We start from the raw sequence: 21,842 nt of genomic DNA on the forward strand, positions 1-21,842 counted from the left end.
ATGAAAATTGTACCTGTTAACTCTTCCCCTCCAACTTGGAAAGTCCCTAATCTAATTAGAGATGAGATTGCCTAATATTGTAGCCTAGTTAATTGTTTTCTTATAATTAATTGATCTTATTTGATCAGTTGTTTTTAATGTATAAAAATCTGTTTCCCCCTGTATTCAAGGTCCCGATCCAAGCCTGGTCCCAGTTTATTGAGCAATTGGCATGCATTGCTTAATAAATCAATATGCTCAGAAGCTTAAAAGAAACAACAAAAATTAGGATTACCTAGCAACAGTCAGGACCCAGTTGAGGTTGTGTAACATAAATTTGTAGTGGACCCAGTCACAATGGCGATTTTCTCCACCTTTATTCACCTGTGCAGGAACAAAGGCAGTGAATTGTGGGAGTGATCCAAGGCTGAGGCTTGGTAGGGAAATTATTCAGGGGTTAGGGGCACAAGGGAAAAGGGTAATGTGGAATTGAATTGGTTCACCAAGGGGTCAAGATGGAGTTGAGGAGACATGCTTAATGCAGAGAAGATAGCCTGGAAAAGAATTAAAGGGTCAAGAGTCATGATGTGTATGGATAAAGAGTAGGGTTTGATAAGGGAAGGCAGAGAGAGAGGTGTAAAACCAGTAGATTATGTTCAGGTAAGGGAATATTAGAATTCTTTAATATGAAGGTAGAACATTTATGGGTATAATCATCTTTGTGTGTGTATGAGGTAGGGTAGAGAAGTAGCAGGTCAGAGGAAATGAGTAGGCTGAGAAACAGAGTATTTATGGTATTTAAGAGTGAGTCAGTATATATGTTGAAGTCCCATGGTATGGGGGCAAGAATTGGAGAATAGAAAAAAATGTGAACCAAACGCATTGAGGAAAGAAGGGGAATGATCTGGGGCTCTATAGGCAACAGCTACCAGGATTTTGATTGGGTGGTAGAAAAGAATAGCATGGATCTCAAAGAAGGAGAGGTTACTGAATGTTGGAGGTAAAGAGAGAACCTGGATAAATGGTAGTAGGGAGCCAGGAGTATTCCATCTTTCCAACCTTGACCAACGAGCCAAGGGGAATGAGTGAAGGTACAGCCAGTACTGGAAAATATGACCAGGGAGTGTATGTTATTAGTGGGGCAGCTAAGTTTCAGTAATAGCTAGAAGATGAAAGGAATGGGAGAGGAAAAGATTTAGGTTGAAGGGAAATTTGTTGCCTATGGAACAAGCATTTTGAAGAGCATAGTGAAAGGGGAGGGTGGTGTTTTCTTGGAACTTTGGGATGGGAGAGTTCAAGGGGATATGAATAAGGAATATGGAAACAAGTCTTTTCAGTCTTGGCCCTCTTCCCCATGGGGAAGGTAAAGTAGGTAAACAGAAAAAGCCTGAGTGACATGAAATCAGAGGTGTAAACTTGAAGTACCAAAGGAATCCTATCAACCCTTGTACCCTTTTCTACCTGAATAATGATTGATATATTCAGAGATGCATGGGACTTCCTTACCGACCTGATGCATTTGGAAATGATTCTAGCTCCCTTTATTTTCTCCCCAGTATATAACCGTTTAAACACTAATGTTTCTGGTTACTCATGGTCAGTCTATAAGTCCTGGTTGTACCTCAAATGTGCTATATAGCGTGTTCCAGCATCAGAACAAAAGGTGCTTCTGTCCTAGACATGCCTATGTCATCAAAGTATCCTTTATAAAAAAATACTATTATAACTAGTTAATTTTCCTGTGAGTGTGAGCTATATCTGTTCCTTAAATCTTAACTGACCTGGGGGCAGCTAGGTGGCACAGTGGATAGAGCACCAGCCCTGGAGTCAGGAGGACCTAAGTTCAAATCTGGCCTCAGATCCTTGACACTTACCAGCTGTGTGACCCTGGGCAAGTCACTTAACCCCAATTGCTTCACAAAACAAAACAAAAAAATCTTAACTGACCTGAAACAGGATGGTCATTCAGTTTATGCCAACTCATTTATAATTTTTAGTTTTTTTTTTAATTCAACAAGAATTTATTGAGTACCTTCTTTGTATGAAGCACTGTGCCAAAGACTAGATAAAAACATAGCAAAACTATGTCTTCATCAAAGGTGTCACACTGCACTGGAGTGGGGGAAAGGCAAAACATTTGATTAAAAAAAATTATACTCTGTGTATGTATGTGGCTATGTATGACTATTTTGCTGTTAAATCTATTGTTGAGCTTCTTTTTGTATGCTTATATTTCCATCTTAGAAAATAAGCTCCATGTGGGCACAGAAGAGTGATTTCTCTGTGATTACCAAGCATTTGGATACTGAGGCTAAAGTGTTGGCCACATAGTAGGTGCCTAAGTAAATATTTTTTCATGATGGCTAGCCCTTTTAAGGAACCCAACATGCAGGGGATCTTTTGACCAAATTTACTGAAGGATTTATACTATAACAATTAGCCTTGAAAGCACAATTAAAGGGAGGAATTGGGTTATGGGAGGAAAATGCCATTGATCAATCTGCCAGCTAGCTATAGGTTTCTTTTGTCTGAAGTAGGTCAGAAGGGGGCGGGGGGAACACTAAATAACAGGATTACTGCTTGCTTGCTTAGGTATTGACCAATTTTTTTTAATTGGTGAGGAATAAACCCCCCAAAACCAACCCACATCAACACATGCGTAAAGAATTATAATAGGGAAAAAAACAAGTGGTTTATTTTTTTTTATACTCCCCAGAGATTTGGATGATATATAGACAGCAGTTAGGAATTAATGGTGTTAGTCCTTAACTTTTAGTTGTGTGTTAAACTGTGTCCAAATAAGAATGAAGTGCTTCCTAGGTGAATGTGCTTCTGAATATAAGTATCTGTAACCAGATGAGTCTAAGCTGTAGATCAGGGAATGGGGGATCTTTGTGGGGAAGGGGAGTCATTGGAGAGAACCAGAGCTGCTGCCGTTAAGAATGCAATGAGTACAAAAAAAAAGAATTTAAAACAAAGAATGCAATGAGTAGCTATTAACATATTTATGAAGGATGGAAGCAAGGGAGCCAAACACTGGAAGAAAAACATGTATCATCCCAATAGAGACTACTGATTTCATTGGGATAAGGAGTAAAATCTCTCTATTAATGCATGTTGTCACCTCAACCACCTTAGAGAGTTGCCTAGAGTAGGGTTTCTCAAACTTTTTCCACTCTTGACCCCTTTTCTCCTGAGAAATTTTTACATGACCCCAGGTATATAGCTATGTAAAATAGGTTTACATAACCTTTTACAGCTGCCAAATTTTTCAGTCCCATTTATGGTTTCGACCCACAGTTTAAGAAGTTTTGGCCTAGAGCAGTAGTGTCAAAGTCAAATAGAAAGAGCAACTACTAAACTGTACATAAGGATCCTTGTAGGCTGAATATTGACTAAGGAGAGAGAGAGAGAGAGAGAGAGAGAGAGAGAGAGAGAGAGAGAGAGAGGGAGAGAAACACATTTATACATATATATGTATATACATACATACATGTGTATGTACACATATATTTATATTTTTATTAATGCATCCAAGCATTAAAATCAGATTGTGACTACATTTTAATCTGGTTCAGGCCGCACACACTCAGAAGCATTGTGTGGATCACAGACTACTTGTTTGACATCCTTGGCCTAGAGCATTAAGAATTGGAGTCACTAAGTGTCATTAGGTATCAGAGTCAGGATTTGAACCCAGGTTTTTGGGGATCTGGGACAGGCTCACTATCTACTATGTTACCCTATTTGGGGGGGGGGGGGGAAGGACATTAAAAAAGTCTCAATAATTAGTGACCCAGGGGCAGCTAGTTGGCGCAGTGGATAGAGCACGGGCCCTGGATTCAGGAGGATCTGAGTTCAAATCCAGCCTCAACACTTAGTAGCTGTGTGACTCCGGGCAAGTCACTTAATCCCAATTGCCTCACCAAAAAACAAACAAACAAACAAATAATTAGTGACCCATATGTCTACTTTCCCACAACCACTTCTACAAAATCTTTGAGATTAGCATATACATATACCCATTGAGGACATCCTTGATGAGGGTATGAGAAGGACCTTCCTTGGGCTAGATAGGTTACAGCCTAATACTGATGGAAGAGTGTTAAGTCTATCACCATAGAGATGTGAAGAGAAGAGGTCATCTAGTAAGAGCATCAGAGAATAAATGGAGAGCTCATGTGCTTCACTGAACAAAACATAAAGTTCTAGGGGGATGTTCCCAGTACATTAGGTGGTCTCTTTTTGGAGAACTGACGGGAGGAATAGAATGAAATGAAAAGACTTGGTTGCTTTGCAACATTTCTCTCTGGAGGGACAGGAATACTGATTCATCAAAACATGGAATCACCTAACAAATGCAATGTATTGTGGGAGTGCTGATAAGGGAATCAAAGGCAGAAAAAAAACCCCATTTCTCTTTTCCTATGCAAAAGACATTTTTAAATTGTGTAATTCTTTCCTCCATTGCTTTTCTTTTCTTTTTAATTTTTTTTTTATTTTACATTCTGAACTTAAGAAATAAAACAGGGGGCAGCTAGATGGCACAGTGGATAAAGCACCGGCCCTGGATTCAGGAGGACCTAAGTTCAAATCTAGCCTCAGACACTTGACACTTACTAACTGGGCAAATCACTTAACCCTCATTGTCCTGCAAAGAAAGGAAGGAAGGAAGGAAGGAAGGAAGGAAGGAAGGAAGGAAGGAAGGAAGGAAGGAAGGAAGGAAGAAAACAAGCATTTCCATATCATAGTAGAACAGAAAAAAGATGACTACATGAAACTGCAAATCTGTCATGCACAACTTGCTGGGGGCTGAAATAGGGCTTGTCCTCATCACTCTGGGTAAGAAGATGACAGAGAAAGAAGTGGAAGTGTTGGTGGCAGGGCATGAGGACAGCAATGGTTATATCAACTATGAAGATCTGGTCTGGATGGCTGAGAACAAAAGTCCCCTTTCTACAAAGAATCCCCTAACTTTCTCAGTGTGAAAATGATCCTCTCTGGAATTCAGGAAGATGAGTCTTCCTGACTCCTGTCCAGACACTCTACCCACTGGGCCACCTAGTTGCCCTGAATATTATATAATGCTGGATCAATGAGCAGTCAAGTAAAGTTGTATATGGTTTTGTTTGTTTTTTGAGAGATTTGTCTTCATTGTTTCCTCCTTTTCCATCTTCCTTTTTCAGAATGCACATGGCAAGTGAAGGCCAATGATCGGAGTTTCCATGAACAGCCCCAGTTTATGAATACAAAGTTCTTTTGTTTAAAAGAGAGCAAATATGCGGTAAGTTAGCTTTAACTTCCAAAAATGTCTTTAAAGTCTGTGTTTGTTCAGTATCAGTAAGAGTTTAAAGAAAGTAACTGACTTATAGAAATACTTTAAGGACTTGGGACTCAGGAGATCAGACACTGATTAGCCATGAGACCTTGGACAAGTCACTTAAACTGTCTCAGCCTTAGTTTCCTCCTTTCTAAAATGGAGATAATAATAGGGTTGTTGTGAGGCTCAAATAAGATAATATATGTAAAGTACTTCGTAACTTTTAAAGTGTTATATAAGAGCTCAAGTACTTTTGAAGCTTCAAACACTGTATGAATACGAAGTGATTCTTTTTATTGTTACTAATGAGACACAACATGAAGTTGGAGTCAGGAATGCTGGGTTCAAGTGTGTCTTTGACACACACTAGCTGTGTGACCCTGGGAATGTCACTTAACCTCCTACTACCCTGGGCAAATGTATGACTATACATTGCAGAAATGTTGCATTGGTAGGCAGAATTTCCTTGCCAAGAATTCCCTATATCAGTGAAATGTTACCATCCAGACCAAAGGAGAAATTATTTATAACAATAATCTGAAATTTTGTAGTCTTTGACTTTAAAGGTTATGTATCTTGTTACCTAACAGTCCTGACTTTAAGTTTTCTGAGAGTCATTTTGCACATGACAGAATTAAAGCAAGTTTAAGAAATCCCACTATCACATTATGCCTGGTAAATGTCACTTTCACAATTAAAGTAATGACACTAATAAGCTTTATTTTTGTTGATAATTTTCTTATAGTATTTTATACATGGGTCAGTAGCAGATTTGGAAAAGCACACATGGTAGTAAATAAGTGATAAAATATAAAACGATTCTTCTTTTTTCTACAGAGTAATGCAATTAAAACGTACAAATACAATGCAATTACCTTTCTACCAATGAACTTATTCGAGCAGTTCAAGAGGGCTGCCAATTTCTACTTCCTGATCCTCCTTATCTTACAGGTAATAATACCATTTGATATCTTAAATCTCTTGTGAGTAATGGTTGCTCAATAATGTTTAAGTTGTAAGAGTGTAAGATGAAAGGCTGCAAGAATTTTATTTTTTTTTCTTTAAGGGAATGGTACCACAGTACCTTAAACACCATAGGAGCACAAATGATTAATGACTGATTGAGAAAGGGGAGGGGAAAAAAATATTTGCACAACTCTCCAATTCTGGCTCCTCTTACTGATAGAAAGATTAAAACTGGTTGTCCTAAGGTTCAACTCAAGTCAACAAACATTTACTAAGCACCTACCTTGTATGTGCAAGGTTAGACAATGAAGATATAGACAAAAATAGTTCCCACCTTCAAGAAACTAAGATTCTCCTTAAGGAGATTCTCTTAAGGGAGCAGGGCTGGGCAAGAAATGATACTTCCACAGAATGATCACATAAGCTAGAGAGGGAAGGAACAAAAAAGAGATCCAGACAAAGTTTTCTTTTAGTATTTGAGGAGGGAGGGCCAACATTAAGAACCTGGCACCTGAGCTAAGCCTCAAAGGAGGATTATGGATTGTTAAAGGTGGAGATGAAAAGTAAGTGTATAAATTGCCTGACACACACAAAAAGAAAATATGCTTGCTACAGCTGGTGTACATCATGCTTTTGTTGTTGTTGTTGTTGTTTTTGTTTTTTTTACTTCATGCTTTTGAAGTTACAGTCATGAATTAACAGTGTCCTTGGCTTTAATCTATCAAACAGTGTTCAGTGACAATTCTCACATGATCTCAAATCTCTGCTGAAGTTGTATCCCAGGGCCTTTTATGGCATGAAGGTGAATCTGGAGTCCAGAAGGCTCTGCAATTTGGGGCATCTCCTAGAAAAAACATAAAGGCCTAGAAACTAACTATATGTCATCTGAGGACTAGATATACTGGGTTCAGTGATTATCTTCATAAAGGGTTATCCACAAAGTGGTATTTTTTTTTTTTTTGGCCAGAATAATTCATGAAAGTGTCTTAAGTCATAGGAGGCTTATAGTCTGCACCAGTGAATGGATTTCCCATGTGGATGAAAACCTAGATCCCTGAAGTGTTGGAGTGTTTTAAATTTGAGAGTTATAAACTCTCAACAGTGTCCATCTTAGGACTGAAACCAGAACTACTGTCCTGGGGGCAAGGCTAGAGGTGACTAGCTATGAAGGAGAATGACTTGGGGCATTGTTGTTATTGTTATATAGTGAGCTTATTATGTTTAATAATTATACATTGTATGTTACATGTTTACTATATACGTATATATGTATATTGTTAAGGGCTAAAATTCTAGCTAAACTGTCTAAAATATCTAATGAGTGGTCGCCAATAAATTATAAGCTTTAGCAAGAGTTAGACTTTTAAGCATTTATTAAGGAAAAGAAGAATTTGGTAAAGAGAGAGAAAAAGGCCTAGATTCCTATCTATTAAAGGGAGAGCACATTTCTAGCTCCCTTCTCCGCCAGAGTCCAAAGGAAAGAGCCCCGAGACTCCGCGCCAGTCTCTTCCTTCCTCCTCCCACTAGTCCGTGTCACTTCCTGATACCAAAGACAAGACTCCTGGTCTTGCCCTCAAAGACCTTCGCTTCATGGGCAGAACTCTTCTACAGTTAGTATCCAGCAGGTGGCGTTATTCCAATCGTTACAGTCCCCCCTGTTGTTCCTCAAGAAACAAAATGTTTCCTTGACGGAACAGTAAAAAGAATATAATAACTATTGATAACTAATAATATGTGAACAACAATATAGAAAAGGAAGAGAGGAAAGTTTTGTCCAGAGGGGCGATTTTTTTTTGTCCTCATGAACTGACGCTTTGACATTAGTCTTGCAAAGGGAGGGCCTCTGCAGAGAATACATATTACAGATGGTGTATATTATAACAGAAAGAGAAAAAAAAAACAAAAACAAAAACAACAAATCAAAACTGTTCATTTAAAGTCTCTGAAAGTCTTTTCTTAGATGTCCTCTAGGTGTAGTCGTGGAATGGAAGTCTTTTCAGGGGTTGATGTGTGGATACTGGTAATCAGCCAGGAAATTTCCTACAAAATTGAGCTTAACACAACTTTAAAATAGCTTTGTCAATAATCAAATCAAACAATGAAAGTTCTCAAAAACATGTCTAAGGGAATTCAGAATCTTAGTTGTTACACATGAAACATATAATAAAACAAAAATTGAACCATTCTTTAAAATTATATTATTATTATAGTCCCCCCTCATGGAGAGTAATTGAGAAGACAATTGCTGCGATATTAATTTTTAAAAATAATTTTTATCTTTGTTTCATCACTTTTTGCATCATCTGCCTAATTATCCTCATGCCATTATGAGAAATTAGAAAATCTAATATAATTGGTAACAGGTGTCAAGGCCAAATTCAACACTGTATTTATCATGACACCTGAGATAATTATGGGGGTTACCATAAAAGAACAGAGAAATGATGGGATATGAGCATTCCCACACTTGAGCAGTATGTACTGCCCATACAGTATGCCAGGCTTAAAAGAGGTGGATGGAATATATGTCCATGCCACCGAACATATTGGAAGAAACTGAGTCAGACTTAATCAGATGCATGGGATTGAGATGTCCATGGCATCAGGCATATAGGAGGGAGCATAGAAGCCAGGTGTAGAAGTGAGATGGGTGGGATCAATACTTCCAGCCATCTGTACAATATTGTGGGGAAAAATAAAATAAAATATTAAACCAAGAGAATCCAACCTCAACATTTGTCAAAAGCCGTTCCCTCGGCCATACCTTAACTTCGTGCATGTCTCCCCTCATGTAACAGTTCAATGTCTGCTCTTTGCATGTATTCCTCTTGTGATTGGATGGCATCTTGGCCAACTGGCATCTGATAACTCAGAATAAAGGCAATTAATGTCTTAAATGATAAGTTCCCATAATCCAAGTCTCATATGGATTTAAAAATTGAGGATAATAAATGATTGCAAAAAATGTGAATACATCTTGAGTCAGAACACAATATATAATTATGCAACAATTTCAAATAATACCCCTTTTTTGCACTTAGTATACAATTACTTTTGTGAAAAATCAGAACATATTTAAATACAAGTTAAAGTACAACAGAATATCAAAGAAAACTTTTTTCTGAAAAAAGAAAACTTTTACAAATGTTCCCCTCTTTTTTTTTTTTTTGGAATATGCTTATCAAAAATAATACTTCTAGAATCAATTTACACTTGCCATGGCAACCAATTTGCCAAGGAAATGCTTTAAAGAGTTTGATCAAATAATCAGTTGAGAAAAAATAACAAAAACAAACAACTCAGAATATGGGAGCACAATACTCCTAGAATTAACATTGTATTATGAAATCAAAACCATCTTGCAATGTTTCAAAATTAGAGATGAATAAATAGAAAAAATACACATGGAACAATAAAAGACAATGAAATTCAAACTAGGGAAATCTAAATGAATATGAACTTAATATTAATAAGAGTATTATAAAATATAAACTTGATCATATGACTATAAAAAGCTTTACAAATATTCTCCTTGTTTTAGAAACTAAGTATAAGACACAATCTCAAAAGCATGAAAATCTCTATGAAAATAAACCCATACCATTAATTTCAAAATGTATATATAATAGCATAGAAATCCTATGTAACCTCTGAACTATTACTCTGAGTGAATTCAGAACACTTTTGATTCCGGTATCTAAAATCCCCAATACTCATATCAATACCTTGCTGCTTACTTCTACATTTCTGTAAAATATATACCCTTCCATGGCAAAAGAAGCAGAGTCTTGAACTATGTTGATTGTCATTCTTATTCAGCTTAAGTTTTTCTTCTTTAACCCCTCTATATTGTCTGTCGGGCTTTTCACCATACAAATGCTTTATAAGATTACTAATTAAAGACAAAAGCAGGTTAGCAAAATTATGAACAAAACGAGCATATCTGGAATTTAAAGAGTTTTCTAAGATTGTCTCAAAAGCACAGCCAGGCTGGGAAAGGGCTGAGCCTGAAGCTGCAAATGTAGTTAGAGAAAGTTGAGCATGTGCATCAGATCTCTGGACTTCCCAGGCAGGGGAAGCTATGGGCTTGGCCATAGGAGTAGAGGGTGGGGTCTGGAGAGGAGGGGAGGGACCAGAGCAATTTGAATCAGACTTGATTTTGAACTCAGGCCTGTATTCCTCTTCCCCCACTTTGCCTCCAGGTGCTAGGGGATTAAAAGCTTCTAGAGGGTGGGTCATTGCCTCCAGGCATGCAAAATTAAAGCAACAATTACTGTTAGAACTGGGAAAAGCTGCGGGAATCTCTTCAGGTTTTTCTGAAAAAGCATGCTTGGGAGAGGGAGAGATATTTCCTTGTGTGAGTAAGTTGCTGGCTCTTTTAACAAAAAGAAAAATAAAAATAGAAAATCCACAAAAACAAAGCATTAACATGATCTTATCTCCCATTTGTCTGGTTAAACAGACTAAAATCAAAAATAGGGTAATTAGGGAGTTTAAAAGGTCCATTCGAAAAAATTTAAAGGGAAAACACAGCCAGTGCGCCAGTACTTAGCAGTTTAAAGGGTAGGAGAAATTTCTTACCCAACCGGAAGATCAGAAGTGAGGTTCAGCTTTCCTCTTCGTGGTCAGCCATCTGTTAAGGGCTAAAATTCTAGCTAAACTGTCTAAAATATCTAATGAGTGGTCGCCAATAAATTATAAGCTTTAGCAAGAGTTAGACTTTTAAGCATTTATTAAGGAAAAGAAGAATTTGGTAAAGAGAGAGAAAAAGGCCTAGATTCCTATCTATTAAAGGGAGAGCACATTTCTAGCTCCCTTCTCCGCCAGAGTCCAAAGGAAAGAGCCCCGAGACTCCGCGCCAGTCTCTTCCTTCCTCCTCCCACTAGTCCGCGTCACTTCCTGATACCAAAGACAAGACTCCTGGTCTTGCCCTCAAAGACCTTCGCTTCATGGGCAGAACTCTTCTACAGTTAGTATCCAGCAGGTGGCGTTATTCCAATCGTTACAATATATAATAGAGGAAGCTAGGTGGCATAGTGGATAAGAGCACTGAATTTTGAACAGAAAGCCCAGAGTTCAAATCCAGCCTCAGACATTTACTGTGTGGCTTTGGGCAAGTCACTTGAACTCCCTCCACCTGAATTTTCTTCTCTGTAAAATGGAAATAATAATACCACTGACCTCACAGGGTGGTTGTAAGGCTCAAATGAGATAATATACGTACAATGCTTTGCAAACCTTAAAGTGATATAAAAGTGTTATTATGATTATTATTGGGCATATATTATTGTTGTTATTGTTTTATAGGGTGTCTTAAAAGCCTCAGTGTAATTTTGTTTTAACAGCTTAAAATTACACTAAGGGGACAGCTAGGTGGTGCAGTGGATAAAGCACCGGCCTTGGATTCAGTAGGACCTGAGTTCAAATCCGGCCTCAGACACTTGACACTTACTAGCTGTGTGACCCTGGCCAAGTCACTTAACCCTCATTGTCCCACACACACAAAAAAATTACACTAAGGCTTTTGGGACACCCTATAGAATTATAATGTATAATATTAATTGTTATGATTGTTATGATTGTAGCTTAAAACTGCAGTAACTTTTGAGACAACTTGTATGATGGGTATTAAAAGTGTTTTACCAACATATCTTCAATAATTCAGTTATGAATAATTACTCAAATCCAGTTTCAAATTAAAAATTAATTGTATAGAAATATTTTATAATTTTTACAATTACAATTATAATTACTCTTTTTTTAAAAAAGGCAATTCCTGAAATAACTACTCTGGCATGGTATACAACACTTGTGCCTTTGCTTTTGGTGCTGGGCATCACTGCAATCAAAGATCTTGTGGATGATGTTGTAAGTGTCTCTTTAATGCTAAAATTCAGTTGAATGTTTTCAGATTATTTTAGTTTATAATTGGTGTAGCACTTTAAATTTTGGGATTATTAAGGTATCAATTCTTCTTCTTCCTTCTGCCCTACCCAAGGCTCGCCATAGAATGGATAAAGAGATAAACAATAGGACATGTGAAGTTATCAAGGATGGCAGGTACTGTAAAAGTTACCCATTTATTTTTACTCTATTAAAAAAGTACAAATATTTATATTTGATATAGCGGGAGGCTGAGGTACTTCATGATGGCAGATGTGCCAATGAGGTTGATTTTTATGCAAAAGCCTAAAAAAAAAAATCAAGGCTTTAGATTCAAAGGGTCTTGAAATCTAAGTGTCAGAGTGAAAAGCATGGAAAGTAATGACCATGAAAACAGCACAAAGTAGTCTTTTATGTGCATCAGTCAGTCAAAAAAGCATTTAAATGCTTACTGTATAGCAGTAGTTTTCACTGGAAATACCCATAAAGGTTTAAAAGAAAACCAGCCTCTACCCTCAAGAAATTCACATTAAGTGGAGGAGACTAAGGCTGGATATAAAGATCCAGGAGTCATCTGCATAGAGATGATAATTGAATCCATAATAATTGATGAGATCACTATGTGAGAGAATATAGAATCAAGAAGGAAACTGAGTTTGGAGCCTTGGAAAGACAAACACAGCTAGCAAATATAACATGAAGAACCAGCATAAGAGCCTAAGAAGGAGAAATCAGATCTGTAGGAGAAGAGCCAGGAGACAAGAGTATAACAAAAACTGAGAGAGTAGAGAATATCCAGGAACAGATGGTGATCAATATTATAAAAAAAAGGTCAACAAAGATGAGTATTGAGATTTGGCAAGTAAGAGATCATTGGTGACTTTGCAGGGAGCAATGTCAGTTGAATGATGAGTTTGGAAGCCAGATTGCAAAGGATTTAGACTAGAGGAAGAGGAAGCACCTAGTTTAGATGGTTTCTTAAAGAATTTAGCTAGGGACAACTAGGTGGAGCAGTAGATAAAGCACCAGCTTTGGATTCAGGAATACCTGAGTTAAAATCTGGCTTCAGACACTTGACATGTGCTAGCTGTGTGACCCTGGGCAAGTCACTTAACCTTATTGCCCTGCAAAATAATAATAATAATAATAATAATAATAATAATAATAATAATAATAATAATAATAATAATTGAGCCAAGAAGGGGAGGAAAGATATGGGATGGTAGATAATAGGGATGATAGGGTCAAATGAAAGGGTTTTGAGGATTGGATGAGACATGGGAGTCTTTTCAGGTAACAAGGAAGGATACAGTAGAGAGACTCAAGAGATATCATGGGGGTGGGGCAGCTAGGCAGTGCATTGGTAGAGCACTGGCCCTGGACTCAGGAGGACCTGAGTTAAAATCCGGCCTCAGACACTTCAGACTTATTAGCTGTATGACCCTGGGCAAGTCACTTAACCCCAATGGCCTCATAAAAAAAAAAGAAAGAAAAAGAAAAGAGATATCACGGGGGCAATCTGCTGGAGAGGTTGGGAAAGGATGGAATTGGGTTTTTATGTGGAAGGTTTGTCCTTGGCAAGAAGGATCACCTCTTTATCAGAAACTGAAATGAAAGAGGAGATAGTAGGAAAAGATAGTGGAGTAACATGAGATTAAGAGGGGAGAGAAGGAAGACCTTTGAAAATAGCCTCAGTTTTTTTTGTTTGTTTGTTTGGGGGTTTTTTTGGAGGGGGGGGGTTGTCCAGCAAGACATGGAAGGAAGCATTTGTTGTGTTTTTGTCTTTTGAGTTATATTTCCACGGTGTCAGATGTTAATAGGAAGATACCTACTAGTAGAAAAGCACATGTTGGAGCCAAGATGGCAGAGAGGAAGCAGCAAGCTGCCTGAGCTCTCCTTCTGTTTCCTCAAAACGAACATTAAATCAAGCCTCTGGATGGATTCTGAAACTACAGAACCTGCAAAGAGACAGAGAGACACAGTCCTCCAACCAGAGATAATTGAAAGACTTCAGGAAAAGGTCAGTCTGACTCGGGCAAAAGGGAGGCCCAGCGCAGGGCAGCAACCCAGCGCCGAGGGGGTCGGGGCAAGTCAGCAGGAGCTGTGGGCCACAGCCGAACAACTGAGGCCCCTGGAACCTGGTTCAAAAATCTGGTGGCCAAGAAGGACAGTGGAAAAACCTACCTGCACCGGCCGAGAGGGCCACGAACGGGTCAGGCGGGATCAGACGCCGGGGTGCAGCGCCTGGCTGGCTGAGCACAATCAGACAGGAAGTGCAGGGCCGGGGATCTCCACACACCATAAAGGCCTCAGAGTAAAAACCCGGTCACAGCACCTATACCCCTGCACAAGGAGCCCAAAACAGGGACCCTGGTATCCCCAGAAAAGACCTCAACTTAAAGAATAAATAAATAAGCTGCAATAATGAGTAAGAAGCAAAAAAGAGCCCTCTCCATTGAGAGTTTCTGTATCAATAGGGAAGAAGCCAACACAAACTCAGATGAGGACAATAGCCTCAAATTGCCTACATCTGAAGCCTCACGAGGGAAGGTAAATTGGTCTCAAGAACAAAAAGCCTTCCTGGAAGAGCTCAAAAAGGATTTTAAAAATCAATTGCAGGGGCAGCTAGGTGGCATAGTGGATAGAGCACCGGCCCTGGAGTCAGGAGTACCTGAGTTCAAATCTGGCCTCAGACACTTAACACTTACTAGCTGTGTGACCCTGGGCAAGTCACTTAACCCCAATTGCCTCACTAAAAAAAAAAAAATCAATTGCGAGAGGTAGAAGAAAAAATGGGGAGAGAAATGAAAGGAAGCACATCATTTCACTGAAGAAAACACTGCCTTAAAAAATTCATTTGGCCAAATGGAAAAAAAGATGCATAATCTCACTGAAGAAAACAATGCCTTAAAAATTAAAGTGGGACAGTTGGAAGATAAGGAATCCATGAGACACCAGGAATCAGTCAAGCAGAATCAAAAAAATGAAAAAATAGAAGAAAATGTGAAATACCTCATTGGAAAGACAACTGATCTGGAAAACAGACCGAGAAGAGACAATTTGAGAATCATTGGACTGCCTGAAAGCCATGACCAGAAAAAGAATCTAGACACCATATTCCAGGAAATTATTAAGGAGAATTGCCCTGATATCATAGAATCAGAGGATAAAATCATCATTGAAAGAATCCACCGATCACCTCCTGAAAGAGACCCCAAAAGGAAAACTTCAAGGAATATTGTAGCCAAATTCCAGAATTATCAGGTGAAGGAGAAAATACTCTAAGCAGCCAGAAAGAAGCAATTTAAATATCATGGAGCCACAGTCAGAATTGCTCAGGACCTGGCAGCTTCAACATTAAAGGACCGCAAGGCTTGGAATATGATATTCCGGAAGGCAAAGGAACTTGGATTGCAGCCGAGAATCTATTACCCAGCAAAAATGTGCATTTTCTTTCAGGGGAAAAGATGGACATTTAATGACATTGGGGACTTTCAATCTTTCCTGGTGAAAAGACCAGAACTGAATAGAAAATTCGATCTCAACATACAAGACTCAAGAGAAGTTCAAAAAGGTAAACAGAGGGGGAAAAAAAAGGTTACCCTATTAGGTTAAACTGTTTATATCCCTACACAGGAAGATAATACTCATAACTCTTAAGAACTGTAAATGTATTTGGGCAGAGAGAAGGACTTTACATAGAGGGTATAAATATAAATCGTCTTTGATGTGATGATACAAAAGAATTAAGGGGATAAAAAGGGAGTCTATGGGGAGGAGAGGAAAGGGGAGGTGGAATGGGATGAATTATATCATATGAAGAGGTAGAAAAAAAAAACCTATTACAATAGAGGGAAAGAAAGGAGGGGGGAACATTGTTTCAACCCTATTCTCATTAGATTTGACTCAAAGAGGGAATAACATATACGTTCATTGGGATAAAGAAACTTAACTCATTCTTTAGGGAAGCAAAAGGGGAAGGGAAAGGGGAGGGACTGATAGAAGGGAGGACAAAAGCAAGGGAGAAAAGGGTAAAGAAAAGAGAGGGGGGATAAAAAGGGAGGGCAGATCGGAGGAGGCAGGGGTAAGAAGTAAAACGTCGGTGAGGAGGAATAGGGTGAAAGAAGGTGGGGAAAGTACAAAGGGGGTAAATAGAATGTAGGGGAATAGACAGTCAGTAATAATAACTGTGAATGTGAATGGTATGAACTCTGCTATAAAATGGAAGCGAATTGCAGAGTGGATTAAAAACCAGAATCCTACAATATGCTGTTTACAAGAAACACATTTGAAGCAGAGAGAGACACACAGAGTAAAGGTAAAAGGCTGGAGCAGAATATATTATGCCTCAGCTAAAGTAAAAAAGGCAGTGGTAGCAATCCTTATCTCAGACAAAGTGCAGGCAAAAATAGATCTCATTAAAAGAGATAAGGAAGGAAATTACATCTTACTTAAAGGTACTATAGATAATGAAGTAATATCAATATTAAATATGTATGTACCAAGTGGTATAGCATCCAAGTTCTTAGAGGAGAAGTTAAATGAGTTACAAGAGGAATTAGACAGTAATACTATACTAGTGGGGGATCTGAATCTCCCCCTCTCAGAATTAGATAAATCTAGCCAAAAAATAAATAAGAAAGAAGTGAATGAGGTGAATAGATTACTAGAAAAGTTAGACATGATAGATGTCTGGAGAAAATTGAATGGGGATAGAAAGGAATATACCTTTTTCTCAGCAGTACATGGCACATTTTCAAAAATTGACCATGTATTAGGGCACAAAAACATCATAGTCAAATGTAGAAAGGCAGAAATAGTAAATGCATCCTTCTTAGATCATGATGCAATAAAAATTACATGTAAGAAAGATCCAGGGAAAAGTAGAATGAAAATCAATTGGAAACTAAATAATTTCATTCTAAAGAATGAATGGGCCAAACAAGAAATCATAGAAACAATCAATAACTTTATCCAAGAGAATGACAATAATGAGACAACATACCAAAATCTATGGGATGCAGCCAAAGCAGTGCTTAGGGGAAAATTTATAGCTCTAAATGCTTACATGAATAAAAAAGAGAAAGAGGAGATTAATGAATTGGGCATGCAACTTAAAAAGCTAGAAAAAGAACAAATTAGAAATCCCCAATTAGACACTAAATTAGAGATCCTGAAAATTAAAGGAGAAATTAATAAGATTGAAAGCAAAAAAAACTATAGAATTAATCAATAAAACTAAGAGCTGGTTTTATGAAAAAACCAATAAAATAGATAAAATATTGGTTGATTTGATTAAAAAAAAAAAGAAGAAAACCAAATTACCAGTATCAAAAATGAAATGGGTGATGTTACCACCAATGAAGTGGAAATTAAGTCAATAATTAGGAATTATTTTGCCCAACTGTATGCCAATAAATTTGACAATCTAAATGAAATGGATGAATATTTACAAAAATACTTCCCACGTTAACGGAAGAAGAAATAAAATCCTTAAATAAACCCATATTAGAAAAAGAAATTGAACAAGCCATTAATGAACTCCCTAAGAAAAAGTCCCCAGGGCCAGATGGGTTTACGGGTGAATTTTACCAAACATTTAAAGAACAATTAATTCCAATATTATACAAATTATTTGGAAAAATAGGTGAAGAAGGAGTTCTACCAAATTCGTTTTATGACACAAATATGGTGGTGATACCAAAACCCGGCAAAGCAAAAACAGAGAAAGAAAATTATAGACCAATTTCCCTAATGAATACTGATGCTAAAATCTTAAATAAGATATTAGCAAGGAGATTACAGCAAGTGATCACCAGAATAATACACTATGACCAGGTGGGATTTATACCAGGAATGCAGGGCTGGTTCAACATTAGGAAAACTATTAACATAATCAACCACATCAATAAGAAAACCAACCATAATCATATGATTATCTCAATAGATGCAGAGAAAGCATTTGACAAAGTACAACACCCATTTCTAATAAAAACACTAGAGAGTTTAGGAATGGGTGGAGCTTTCCTTAGAATAATAAACAGTATCTACCTAAAGCCATCAGCAAGTATTATATGCAATGGAGATAAATAAGAGGCCTTCCCAATAAGATCAGGGGTGAAACAGGGATGTCCATTATCACCCCTATTATTTAATATTGTCCTAGAAATGTTAGCTTTAGCAATCAGAGAAGAGAAAGGAATTAAAGGAATTAGAATAGGCAAGGAGGAAACAAAACTATCACTCTTTGCAGATGATATGATGGTATACTTAAAGAATCCTAGAGAATCAACTCAAAAATTACTTGAAACAATTAACAATTTTAGCAAAGTAGCAGGATATAAAATAAATCCACATAAATCATCAGTATTTCTATACATGACCAACAAAGTCCAGCAGCAAGAGATAGAAAGAGAAATTCCATTTAAAGTAACGGTAGATAATATAAAATACTTGGGAGTCTACTTGCCAAGACAAACCCAGGAACTCTATGAACACAACTACCAAACACTCTTCACACAAATCAAATCAGATCTAAATAATTGGAAAGATATCAATTGCTCATGGATAGGCAGAGCTAATATAGTAAAAATGACAATACTGCCTAAATTAATTTACTTATTCAGTGCCATACCAATCAGACTACCTAAAAATTATTTTATACAGCTAGAAAAAATAATAACAAAATTCATCTGGAAAAACAAAAAATCAAGAATATCCAGGGAAATAATGAAAAAAAATTCACAGGAAGGTGGGTTAGCGGTACCAAACCTGGAGCTTTACTATAAAGCGGCAGTCATCAAAACTATCTGGTACTGACTAAAAAATAGAGTGGTAGATCAATGGACTAGGCTAGGCTCAGGAAATGCAGGAGTAAATGACACTAGTAATGTAGTGTTTGATAAACCCAAAGACTCCAGCTTCTGGGATAGGAACTCAGTATTTGACAAAAACTGCTGGGAAAACTGGAAGATAGTATGGCAGAAATTAGGCATAGACCAACATCTTACACCTTATACTAAAATAAGGTCAAAATGGATACATGATTTAGACATAAGAGGTGATACCATAGGTAAATTAGGAGAGAAAGGAATAGTGTACCTATCAGATCTTTGGAAAGGAAAACAGTTTTTGACCAAACAAGAGAAAGAGTATATTATAAAATGCAAAATGGATGATTTTGATTATATTAAATTAAAAAATTTTTGTACAAACAGAAGCAATGTATCCAAAATTAGAAGGGAGGCAGAAAGCTGGGAAACAATTTTTGAGGCCAGTACTTTTGATAAAGGCCTCATTTCTAAATTATATAGGGAATTAAATCAAATTTATAAGAATCCAAGTCATTCCCCAATTGAGAAATGGTCAAAGGATATGAACAGGCAGTTTTCTGATGAAGAAACCAAAGCTATCTATTCCCATATGAAAAAATGCTCTAAATCTTTAATGATTAGAGAGATGCAAATTAAAACAACTCTGAGGTACCACCTGACACCTATCAGATTGGCTAAAATGACAAAAAAGGAAGATAATAAATGTTGGAGAAGCTGTGGGAAAATTGGAACACTAATGCATTGTTGGTGGAGCTGTGAACTGATCCAACCATTCTGGAGAGCAATTTGGAATTATGCCCAAAGGGCGATAAAGCTGTGCATACCCTTTGACCCAGCAATCCCACTTTTAGGTCTTTTTCCCAAAGAAATCATGGAAGGGGGAAAGGGACCCACATGTACAAAAATATTTATAGCTGCTCTTTACGTGGTAGCAAGGAATTGGAAGTTGAGGGGGTGCCCATCAATTGGGGAATGGCTGGACAAGTTGTGGTATATGAATACAATGGAATACTATTGTGCTGTAAGAAATGATGAGCAGGAAGAGTTCAGAGAAACCTGGAGGGTCTTACGTGAGCTGATGATGAGTGAGATGAGCAGAACCAGAAGAACATTGTACACAGTATCATCAACATTGAGTGTTGACTTACTGTGATGGACTATATTCTTCTCACCAATGCAATGGTACAGAAGAGTTCCAGGGAACTCATGATAGAAGAGGATCTCCAAATCCAAGGGAAAAAAAAAAAGAACTGTGGAGTATAGATGCTGAATGAACCATACTATTTCTTTTGTTTTGGGTGCTATTGGTTTGTTTTTTTTCCTATTTTGAGGTTTTGCATCACTGCTCTGATTTTTTCTCTTATAACAGGATTAATGCAGAAATAGGATTAATGTTATTATGTGTATATATATGTATATCTATAGGTATATGTATATAGATATATAGATATAACCTATATCAGATTACCTGCTGTCTAGGGGAGGGGGAAGGAGGGGAGGGAGGGAGAAAAATCTGAAATTGTAAAGCTTGTATAAACAAAAGTTGAGAACTATCTTTACATGTAACGGAAAAAATAAAATACCTTATATGTAAAAATAAATAAATAAATTGTAACCTCTGTAAAAAAAAAAAGAAAAGCACATGTTTAGATGAGTTTTTTACTGGTTGTGAATCAGTGCATTACATGTTAGCAGTAAGTACAGTCCTTAACATGTGAATGGTTGTGTTTAAAAGGTATATTTGTAACTCATTTCTTTGGAACTCAGAATGCATTTTTTCCCATAGGAAAATTGTTACAAGTGGTGATGAGGAAAAAACAAAACAAAACAAAACAAAACAAAACCAAGTGGTGATGAGGTGATGGATTCAATATACAGAACAAGATGTACATTTTCAGAGATGGCCAATGTGGGAATTTGTTTTATTTAACTATGCATATTTGTTGCAAGGTTTTTAAATATACCCCAGTATTTCTTGATTACCTCTAGAATCAAATACAAACACCTTTCTTTGACATTTCAAGTTCTTTAAAATGAGGCCTGAATTTGCCTTTCTAGCTTTCTTATGCATTACTCTACTTCATGGTCACTGTGGTCCACAAACTGCCTTTATGGTTTTCACACATGGTACTTTCATTCCCATGACTTTGCACTGGCTGTCCCTCATGCCTGAGATGCACTTCCTCTTCCCCTCTGCCTCTTAGAATACTAACTTCTTCAAGGCTTAGCTCAAGTACCACCTAACCTACACAACAGTTCCTGATCCCTGAATTGGGGGTGTCTTTCCCAAAAAATGATCTATATTGCATATATTTTTGTTTTTCTACATATGTACACATTGCTTTTCTTGTACAGATTATAAACTCTTTGCAGTTAAGTATCCTTTCACTGGTAAAATGAGATATTTGCAAGTATTCTTTTAGAGATAGATAGATAGATTGATAGACACACAGATATACACATATGGAGAGATGACTATATAGATATAGATATGGCTTCTGGCTAGTGACATGAGATTCTAGGTTCAGTGATATTATGAAGTAGGCTGTGGAGAGATCAAGAATGGTTTTATGTATACATATACATACATACATATATGTATGTGTGTGTGTGTCTGTCTGTCTGTCTATCTATCTATCTATCTATCTATCTATCTATCTATCTATCTATCTATCTATCTATCTATCTATATCATGGCTACTTGCTAGGGTAGGATAGAGGAGGAAGAGCAGAGAGAGAACCTGAAAAGTTGTAGCTCCTTAAAAATCCCTCATTGAAGAGTAGAGATTCCATAAGCCAATCCTTGTTGTGACCCCTTGATTAACACTTTGTTACAACATCTAAAGGAATCAGTTTAAGGT

General features: G+C 37.3%; 1 protein-coding gene across 3 annotated transcripts in view; it reads left to right on the top strand.

Annotated features, from left to right (window-relative positions):
* The window catches only part of ATP8B1 (ATPase phospholipid transporting 8B1), a 153,011-nt gene that overhangs the window by 69,687 nt on the left and 61,482 nt on the right, over positions 1-21,842 (top strand). For 2 of the 3 annotated variants that reach the window (XM_043978422.1, XM_043978424.1), the window contains exons 3-6: positions 5,166-5,263; positions 6,137-6,250; positions 12,035-12,133; positions 12,264-12,325. In XM_043978422.1, the coding sequence (XP_043834357.1) occupies positions 5,166-5,263; positions 6,137-6,250; positions 12,035-12,133; positions 12,264-12,325 (373 nt within the window). The remainder of the gene's footprint in view (positions 1-5,165; positions 5,264-6,136; positions 6,251-12,034; positions 12,134-12,263; positions 12,326-21,842) is intronic. The other variant, XM_043978423.1, reaches the window with a different exon arrangement.

The sequence above is a fragment of the Dromiciops gliroides genome, chromosome 1 (genome assembly GCF_019393635.1).
Source record: "Dromiciops gliroides isolate mDroGli1 chromosome 1, mDroGli1.pri, whole genome shotgun sequence".
NCBI classification, from domain to species: Eukaryota; Metazoa; Chordata; class Mammalia; order Microbiotheria; family Microbiotheriidae; genus Dromiciops; species Dromiciops gliroides.